The 10,309-nt window shown below is 35.3% G+C and overlaps 2 protein-coding genes across 2 annotated transcripts; both read left to right on the top strand.

Annotated features, from left to right (window-relative positions):
- Positions 1 to 36: 36 nt before the first annotated feature.
- Positions 37 to 6,449, top strand: LOC114527244 (protein zyg-11 homolog). Its single transcript, XM_028548896.1, has 17 exons — positions 37 to 1,186; positions 1,389 to 1,544; positions 1,965 to 2,029; positions 2,162 to 2,233; positions 2,572 to 2,626; positions 2,991 to 3,044; positions 3,249 to 3,359; positions 3,630 to 3,677; positions 3,813 to 3,866; positions 3,936 to 3,984; positions 4,256 to 4,326; positions 4,525 to 4,572; positions 4,770 to 4,837; positions 5,220 to 5,352; positions 5,520 to 5,572; positions 5,713 to 5,807; positions 6,048 to 6,449. Exons 1-17 carry the CDS (start codon positions 146 to 148, stop codon positions 6,188 to 6,190), a joined length of 2,316 nt encoding a protein of 771 aa, XP_028404697.1. The 5' UTR covers positions 37 to 145; the 3' UTR covers positions 6,191 to 6,449.
- Positions 6,450 to 7,335: 886 nt separating this feature from the next.
- On the top strand, positions 7,336 to 9,844 carry LOC114527247 (calreticulin-like). Its single transcript, XM_028548900.1, has 9 exons — positions 7,336 to 7,488; positions 7,619 to 7,726; positions 7,812 to 7,954; positions 8,094 to 8,157; positions 8,324 to 8,418; positions 8,711 to 8,920; positions 9,050 to 9,163; positions 9,303 to 9,446; positions 9,587 to 9,844. Exons 1-9 carry the CDS (start codon positions 7,395 to 7,397, stop codon positions 9,827 to 9,829), a joined length of 1,215 nt encoding a protein of 404 aa, XP_028404701.1. The 5' UTR covers positions 7,336 to 7,394; the 3' UTR covers positions 9,830 to 9,844.
- Positions 9,845 to 10,309: the final 465 nt, after the last annotated feature.

Genomic DNA, 10,309 nt, shown 5'->3' on the forward strand with positions numbered 1-10,309 from the left:
AACCTCCGGTCGGGGAAAAAGACCATAACAAAAAAACAAAATGGTGAAATAATAATAAAGTGCAATAATGTACTAAGACAACATTTTGCCATAATTTTGTTGAAGTAAATGCTGTGTTGAATGACTGTATGGGATTATTTCAAGTATGTGTACAACATCACCAGGATCACTGCTATATTTAACCGTGGATTTCATAGCAAAGAATTATAAACAACTTTGTGACGTACGAAAATATGTGGAAAATGGCGAGGAACATTCATATAAGATGGATCATTATTATATTCCTGTGCTTGTGTTTAAGAGAGATTGCTGTTTACCATCAGTCGTCTGTGAATTATTGTTACAAAGATTTCTTTTCCACTACAATAGCAGCTCATCAATAGATTTTTTTACACTGTTCACAAACCCAGATCGTTGCCCCTTGAAAAAGTTTTCTTTGGCAAATGTATATCACAAATTTTTCTATGATCATGACTCAAGTCTGTTCAACATTTTGAAGATGATTATAAGCTCCCAGAATTTGCAGGAATTGGACACTGGTCCTTTATATAATCATATCATTTTGGATACAGATTTTTCCAAGTCAAACTGTGTGACTACCCTAAAAAAGGTGACAATTTCTGGGCACACAAGCGGGCACACCCGGGTTAGCTTCTTGTCAGCACAAGAAAAGCCGATACGAGATAGTTTTCTGGGAAATTTTACTAATTTGAAACATCTGAGTCTTAGAGATTGTGAAGTTAACATAAAGGACAATGATGTAGAAATATTGGCATCTGAATTGAAACATTTAGAAAGTTTAGATTTGTCATCTACTCTGGTGTCAACCATACATGCGCTCAACAAGCTTGCAAAAAGTCTCAAGGTTCTTATTATCCACAATACACCACTTGTTCAGTCTAATATGACTGATCTGTTCAACTTTTCAAATTTACGTCACCTTGACATTTCACGCAAGATTAATGAGGATAATGATAATATGTCAGACTCTGAACTAAATAAATTTTTCACTTCAAAACATTGCCTGACACTACTGACATCATTGGATATTTCTGGAGCTGGCATTCTTGACAATGATGCTTTCCAGCATTTTTTTGAGAAACATAAAAGGCTCTGTTTCTTGGGTTTGCTTGGTGTTCATCATAGATTAAACTCTTGCAATGCATTAAGAATGGAAAATGTGCAGGTAAATATTTTTTATATATTCAAGGACATGTTTATTGTTTAATCTGTTTGTGTCAATGAATTTGACTTGTTCTGTTTGTGTCAGTGAAAATGACTTGTTCATGGAAATTAAGAACATTGGTTGTCACAGAGGGTTTTATGATCAATTAATGTCACCTCATATTTGTACCATATTGTGCTTACTTTTGCTCTGTATTTTACAGGTTACTGGCGAAAGGTCCGTAGATCAAGTACTAGCCTGCCTGTCTCATTATAGAAACAGACCTTCGTATTTAACTAAAGCATTAAAGAGATTGTTCAATCTTTCTTATGAGGATAATTTGAAAGAAAATGTTGATAAACGAAGGAATATTATTAAGGTTATAGGCACATATTTTCGTTTATATTTTTTTACTTACTCTAAAGAATGTTGAACTAAGAGTGGGTGCTTGTAGCGCCCTTGTAGCGCCCTAAAATTATGCACGGACTTTATTCGTCCTCATTTTCATAGTTGGTACATAGTTTAAATACCATATACGGTTCATTAAGTGATTTAAGTCCGTTTTCTACTAAGCAAATTAATTCGCGCGAACAGATAAAAAGTAGGAAGCGATTTTTCGCGGCGAATTTTTGCGCAAACTAATCACATCACCGGATTTCAGATATTATATCTACTTTTTACCTGTTCGCGCGAATAAATTCGCCTGGTGGGAAACGGCATTGAAGGTGGCCCCGACAACGTACCGACGTTATTATCATGCAATACATATATATAGTTTCTTCATTTTCCGTTATCTCAGCTGGTTCTTGATATCATGCGAAAGTATATGAATATCAATTTTGAAGATTTACAAACAGCGGCAAGGTACATACATATATGTCCACATCATTGGGTCCACATACAGTATATATAAAGAAGTGATTCGCGCAGTAGTGACCTGGGCTTAAATTCGATTTCTCAGCCGAATTTGGGATTCCAGTCTTAATTTTCTTTTAGTGCCTGTCTTCATAACTACGTCAAATGTGATGCAGAAAATGGAACAAACTCACTTCATGTCAGCTATCTAAGGTAACGTTTCATTACTTAAATGATCAACCATCGAATATATAGTTAAAAGAACCTTTTACATACGTATACTGTACATACTGTTAGTGTATTAATTTAGTTCAGCCATTTCCGCTATAGGTATACGTAGAAATAAATAGCCTATGACTTGTTTTATTACTTTGTTTTTAAATGGGGTCCGATCATGCACTCCGATGAACTGCGAGAATTTCTTTTGTAGAAAAAATATTAACTGTAATGAAATTTATGAAATTCGTTATTTTAAATGAACACTAAAGTATATACAGTAGCTGTTTTTAAATATGGAGTATTGACAGAATAATTCTCTTTTCCTTCTGCAGTGATATGGTTGCAGTTGTCATTGAAGTTTTAGAAACATTTCCTAAGGCAGAGCAGGTTAGTTCATCTACATTAATAACATGCTCGCCCCATGCAGGATAAAGATAAGATTAACGCATACAATAATGTATTATGATAGAAACGGCATAGAAATGCATCATTCCGCCTAATATATGACATATCTCAACTCATACACTCGATTTATTGAGCAAAAATATCCCTATTCTGCCAGTTTGGTGTTCAGAAAAAGTATAAAGAATGCCGGATTATCGAGAACGTTCGAGAGCCATGCACTTACGAAATTTCATGTTTGAGAACCTGAGGATGGTTGTGTAAAGAATTGACCTACTTGCTGACGTTATTCTGCATCTAACTGCTTATATGACATTAATTATTTAAACATACTTGTTATTGTTTTTAGATACAGAGGAATTGCTTGGTCGTAATGTACAACAGATATATTCTAAGTGGCGCTGTAAGTTTTTTATTTTTTTCTTCATTTTCTTCAGTCGATTGATAAACGTCCCAGTGGTGTGAATAAAAAAGACAGACTTTCATGATCAGTATACGCCTAGTTTTTTGTGCTCAATGCTCATTGGCGTAGCTATACCTCCGTATTTTACAATCATCGAGCATTGAAAGCTTTCAGAATGACAATTGAATAATTATTTTTATATAGAAATTCAATGCATTTCAATTATTCGATCTACTTTTCAAAGCGGTGATATCAATTCCTGAAGGGAATGTAGTTGGTATTGCACTGGATATGTGCGCGTACTTATCTTCAAAGGTTAGTTTATATTACGAATGATATCACTAAAATCAGGAAAGTCGTAAGGAATGGGTAAATATATCAAAATATATTATAATAAATCATGTTTAACAGATTACACCATGCAGTAATGATTGAGTTGTTGAGCTCTACAGTGCTTTTCCCTAGTACCCTTATTGTACTGTATTTTCTTACACATTTTTTCCTTTGTAGCTTTAAACTATATTATTTTGCCATGAAACTGTGTACTTTTTCGTCTCCATGACGTGTTTCTAATTTGTCATTCAGATTTCAGTGGAGGAGACACTGAAACTTGGAACGAGACAAAATATTGAGGTAAACACGAAAATAGCAATAGTGTATTCTACTGTTATAAAGGGATAAGTATTGATAAGTATGTATCCAGGGTGGGTGGACAATATCAGGAAATGGTGATTACATTTATTAGACAATAATTTTTGTATTTTTTAGAAATTATTGTCGATACTAAGGACACATGTGCAAGCGGCGAGTGCTGAACCTCTGGTAATCTAATCATAATTTTTCAATTAATGCCATTCTCGAGACTATATTTCATAGTACTCTTTACTTCAGGTGGACAATATACTTCTGTGTTCTTTGCGTGTACTGTGGAATCTGACAGGTGAGACATGTTATTATTATTACATTTATTACATTTTATATGATAACTGCCTGTAATTTCAGAGTTAACTGCAACCTATTTGTATGTGATATATTCGGTCATGCATAAATGTTTTCCCGCTTTTCTAAGATGCTTATGAACGTCGTTTATTTAATTTAGGAAATGAGAGAGATGATGCGCTAGCTTCCTTAATACGATCATGCAGACAGTGCATGCATGCTAGTGAAGAAAATTATGTAACTTTTTTGCTCTTCCGGCGTTTTGTTCATAGATGAAGCCCCACGGACTTGCCACTTGGTGATTCAGAATGCTCAACAGTTGATGGTATTTCAAGCGTTGCAGGTAATTTTTTTTTGGGGTTAGAGTAAAATTGTTGATTGCTCGCAGCCGGCCAGTGACGTCGGGTTTTTCAGTACTTTTACTTCTATATTGCAAAGACTTGTCGTAACCAATTACATGCACGTTAATGAAATGTAATAAAAAAATATTTGAAGAAAATAAGTTGCGTAGTGTACCAAATTTTGTACTGTATTTTTGTAGACATTTGATAAAAAGAGCGACGTTTTAACAAAGCTTCTTGGTGTGATGGTTAGTAATTCTTCTGATTTTTTTATGTTAATCATTTAATGAAATAATCGTCCATGCATGTTGGCCTGTTTATACGATCCTGTGAAATAGGAGCAATCGCGAGCCAGCCTGAACGAACTGAGTATTGTAACACGCTAATCGCGGAAGTCATAATTATTTTGTTATGACAATTTACCGATCTATATCTTTTACTGAAGAACAATTTGGCTGAGGTGGTTGCCATTCGGCCAGCATTGATGTGTGATGAATGCGTGTCTTTGTTACGGTAAGCGCTATATATGCTAAAATTGAAGGGTGCTATTGCTGAGCAGTTCGTTTTAAACTTTTGAAGATCATCATTTTACCATATATAATCTCCCAACAAGTTCAGTAACTTAGCATGCTGTTTATATCTCAAAGTAAAACTCTAGAAAGATCGTTAGGATTACCATGCAGATACAGTCCACAACTTTTTACCGAGTCTACCCTTCTCTACATGTTCTTTGTAATATTCTGTAGAAGATAAAGTTTACAGTATATTTAGGTGAAATTACAAGTCAATTATACCACTATACATATACCTACCTCACACCACATCACACATATAGGGACCGAAACTTTTATATATATATAATAATGTATTAATATGTTTCTTAATTTATATTTAGAAAATATCTAGACGAGAATTATACGATGGATGTGAGTTATTTCGCTGCAGGAACACTTTGCAATTTATTGCTTGACCTGCCTGAACATCTAGTATTGAACTGTGGTACAAAATCCGATCTTTTACTTTGTCTGGTAAGTTATATCCCCGCTGATTGAATTTCTCATCTAAAAAAAGGATAAAGCATGTATGCATGAATGAATGCCAGGGAATAGTATCGCTACTTCTTAGTATAGATTATATAACACTTCAATCTACCGAAGGACCATCAAGATTGATATTTCTTTATAACATTTTCCAGGGAAGTGCAGTCAACCGATGGAAACATGTCGAGACTGTTATGGTTGGTTACAGGTAAGGACATGCATTCTGTATTTTGTGCCGTGATCTGGATTGGTTCGTTTGGTCAAAATTAGTAAAAGAGGCGATGATTACAGCATTATATGCATGTTTGTTAGATACATTTACGGATGTATTTTTCATTCCCTTCACAGAACTTTTAAATCTTTTGTTCCCTTATTAAATTCGTCATTTCCTGACGTCCAGCTTTGGGCAATCTGGGCAATTCACCATGTTTGTTCTCAAAAAGGTCAGTACTATATATATTTCATAGCATTTCTGTGCCATACATTTTATCTTTTTTTTCATCGTACGTGCTTGCGGCGACTTATATCATGATAATTAGCTAAATCTTGTAGTGGAGTTACCATTTTTGATTTATGCGGTTTCTGAGCCCTTTCACGCAACTCATTCTAAAATTTCAAATGCATATATAGTGTAAACTTAGTACAAACATTACTCATTAGTTATTCTTTTTTACAATTTACAGTTGAACGGTATAGTCAGTTGTGTTTTGAAGAAGGAATTGTGGATTTATTAAGAACGCGAACAACTTCTGGGAATCGGCCAGACGTCAAGGAGTTAGCTGTGCAAGCACTGAATGTGATTGAATCAAATGGGGATAAAGCTTAAGCGTGTATGAACTTTTAGTATACAATGTGCATGTAAACCATGAGTGTCAATGTAAGGCAACTGTTTCTGATGTCATACATACTTCTTATGTGCCATGATAGCTAGCGCATTTACACAACATGATCGTTACATGAGTTTCCTGAACTGATAACCAGACCTAAGTTAAAGCGGATTCATTAATGAGCCCTGGTAAATCAAACTTTCAATGATGTAATTTCAATGATGTAAATAGTGTATCATGCTATAATATGAACGAAAGTCTAATAAAAAAATATGAATCTAACAAGAGACCAGAGACAATTTCAGAAAAGAGCGGTAGGATGCTTGTTGGGAGTTAAGGTAGAGTTTAAACAAAAACGAGTCTAACTAGTTCACTCTTTTAGTTAGGTTTTCTCCAGTTTTACTACGGTTCAGCCTCGTTTTCGCGTAACGTGCAACAGTCCAGCAGAATTTTCTTTGAGAAACAGAGAAAGGTTTGAGGTAAAATGGATGACTCCATTCCATAGTTGCAAACTATAAGTTGCGGGGGGAGCCGGTACCGCCTGGAGAAACCATACGATTTCGCTATATTCTAGGAAGGTTTCATGTGATGGACGCCTTGAATTGTGCCAGTAGCAAAGCATAGAAACTCAGGCTACCAAATCAAAACAAACCCAGCCAAATGAACGGTGAATTGATATCAAAGGAGTTTTCGGGCTTCTTTGCGATATATTAAGACTTTTTGTATGGCGAGAACAAGTAAAAATGCCTGGCGGTTGTGACATTAGTCTTGTTGCAAGTTTTTTGTCAGTATTAAATTAGTAAACAATCACATTTGGTGATTCACACGAATAGACAGGTACACTTTCAAAAACCTTAAATTAAATGTACCTTCAGCTGTCTTTAAATGCATTAGCATAAGCATAATAAAGAAACTCATGAATAAATCAAACAATAAAATATGCAGGTGTTAAAGTTTCAGCACGAACACATGCACGCGCGAACACGCAAGAAGTTGCTTGGTTTCTGAAGTTTCTGGCCAGACGTGTGGTTCCTTCTGATTGGCCACCTTCATCGTATTGTCGTCTTATGATTGGCCGATGATATTTCAACCAATCAGAGCTAACCACGCAGAACGCTGATGAATATACAAACACGTGCCTTATGACAATTCAGCCTTTCCAGATAGTATTATAAATCGAGGACGCTTTGTAGTATAAAGTTGATGGTCAAAATGGGTCTTTTAAAGCTGTTTGCTTGTATTCTTTTTGTTTTCTCCATTGTCGAGTCAAAGGTGTATTTTAAAGAAACGTTTGGTGGTAAGTTTTGTAGTTCAATTTTGTAAGCTGCTTCATAGTATGATCAGGGCATTTGTTTGGAGTCATGTGCATTTGGCCATTGCAACAGCAATGACATCCTATAAATACTGATAGTACAACCTTTTGCCAGATGCCGACTGGGAAAAACGCTGGATTAGCTCGACTAAAAAAGGCAGTGATGCTGGAAAGTTTGTTTTATCTGCTGGCAAGTTCTATAATGATCCAGAGTTAGACAAAGGTATCTACCAATATTATGACTGTCTATGTTAACACTCATTTTACGCAATGCGCCTATAATTCTTATATTCACATGATTTTTGCAGGAATTCAGACGAGTCAGGATGCTAAATTTTACGGTATCTCAGCGAAATTCGACGAAGCATTCTCTAACAAGGACAAAGATCTTGTTATTCAATTCTCTGTTAAACACGAGCAAACGATTGACTGTGGGGGTGGATACGTCAAAGTATGTTAATACAAATTATTGTGTAAATAACCATAAACAAGCTGGCAAATTATATATTTTTATTTTATAAATGCATGTTTAGGTATTTCGAAGTAATGCTTACATGCAATATTGATCAATGTGTTTATGAAACTTTCAGGTATTTGCAAGTGACTTGGACCAAGCTGGTATGCACGGAGACTCGCCCTACAATATCATGTTTGGTAAGTTCTAGGAGTTGATTTGCATAGGTTGTGTATTTATAGTCTTCTTTTGGGTACATTATTGAGTTCTTTGACTGTATATAATTAGAGAGTCTCAGGGTTGGACCTTTAGTATTGACAAGTAAGGTTAATTTATTCTGAATTTGGATATTTATGCTAATTCTAGGACCTGATATCTGTGGACCTGGAACAAAGAAAGTTCATGTAATCTTCAACTACAAGGGAAAGAACCTTTTGACAAAGAAAGATATCAGGTGCAAGGTGTGTAGAGCAACATACATATGTACAATAGTACAAGTTTAGGAAGTTCTTTTGTGTAATAAGCACTATTTAACATGTAGCTTCAATACTAGTTGTGAAAAAAGCACAGTAATAATTACAAAGTTCGTTTTTCCTTTCAAGTCCTGTTGTATGTGTGCATATCTATAATATTCGATTGCATAAACCCTAATTTTCTGCTCGGAAAATTTCAAATATATGTTGACTTTGTAAAAGTGTACTTTGGTTATGTTTGGACATGTTCTTGAAGGATGTGTTTTTTTTTTAATTACAGGATGATGAAATGACTCATCTTTATACATTGATTGTGAAACCAGACAATACTTATGAAGTGAGAATAGATAATGAAAAAGTTGAAAGTGGTGAACTAGAGCAAGATTGGGAATTCTTACCTGAAAAGAAGATAAAAGACCCTGAAGCTAAAAAGCCTGATGATTGGGTCGATGAAGCTAAAATCCCTGACCCTACAGACAAGAAGCCTGATGTAATTTGAACACACTTAATAGCATGCTTATGAATTTGCACACACAGTTTAACTGGCTTGGTATGCAGATGTCACTAGAAAATATCTTGCTATATTTATATATTTTGCTGTTTAAAAAATCTATCTTAGGACTATGACAAACCACAACATATTCCTGACCCTGATGCCAAGAAACCTGAAGATTGGGATGATGAGATTGATGGCGAATGGGAACCACCTATGATTGATAATCCTGAATACAAGGTAATTCAATCATCTTCAGCCCTCCTATCAACATGGAGCATCTGCAGTTTCAAATACTATCACAATGAAGTGAAACCAGCTCATTGCACTGGAGATTATTCTATTCTCTAACAAAAATGTATTCCACTTTGAATGCCAGGGTGAATGGAAACCAAAGATGATAGACAACCCAGCCTACAAAGGAGAATGGGTTCATCCTGAAATAGACAACCCTGATTACGCCCCAGATTCTGAACTTTACAAATATGATGATTTTGGAGCGATTGGGTTTGATTTATGGCAGGTACTGTATATTGTATGTTCAAGACTACAGTTATTCACAACAGCAGATTGATTACCCTATTTTATATGCCATGTATATCTGTAGTCTTCTTGCAGAGAGCCAAGGGTTCTGACCTAAAAATTGTCCATCTTTTGCTACAGGTGAAGTCTGGCACAATTTTTGACAATATTATTATCACTGATTCTGTGACTGAAGCTGAAGACTTTGCCAAAGAAACATTTGACAAAACAAAAGAGGGTGAAAAGAAAATGAAGGATGAACAAGATGAAAAAGAAAGAAAAGAGAGAGAAGAAGAAGAAAAGAAAAAGAAAGAGGAGGATGATTCTAAGAAAGATGATGGAGAAGAGGAAGAAGAGGAGGAAGAAGAAGAGGTAAGATCATGATGTTTAAAGGTGGGCTACAGTCTGTAATGTAAGGAAACGCTTTGTTTACTTTTTTAATCTGCAGATTTACTAAAATATCAGGAACATTCACAATATTTGACATGCTTTTAGTTTGCAATACTTCTGAATGGATATTAGAGAAAATTTACGTTGAGAGATATAAAAAACATGTGAAATTTTAGCCATCAATGTTGAAACAACTAGACTACCCATTGTTATGGGAAGAACCGATGCGCAAAAGCGGCTGTAAGCCCCTGTTAAGTAATAATTGCTGTAGCAAAATTAATCTTGATTGATTTCTTTTAGGGAGATGAAGATGATGGTGCAGATGATGGTGCTGATGATGATGAGAAAGAAGATGAGAAAGAAGATGAGAAAGAAGATGAAGGTGGTGAGGAAGAAGATACAGCAGAAGGTGGGGCTGAAGATGAAGGTGGAGAAGATGAAACGGAAGAAGAGGCTGAGGAAAAACCAAAAGAT

This window comes from Dendronephthya gigantea, unplaced genomic scaffold (assembly GCF_004324835.1).
Source record: "Dendronephthya gigantea isolate DGI-Jeju-01 unplaced genomic scaffold, DenGig_1.0 000043F, whole genome shotgun sequence".
Lineage (NCBI taxonomy): Eukaryota > Metazoa > Cnidaria > Anthozoa > Malacalcyonacea > Nephtheidae > Dendronephthya > Dendronephthya gigantea.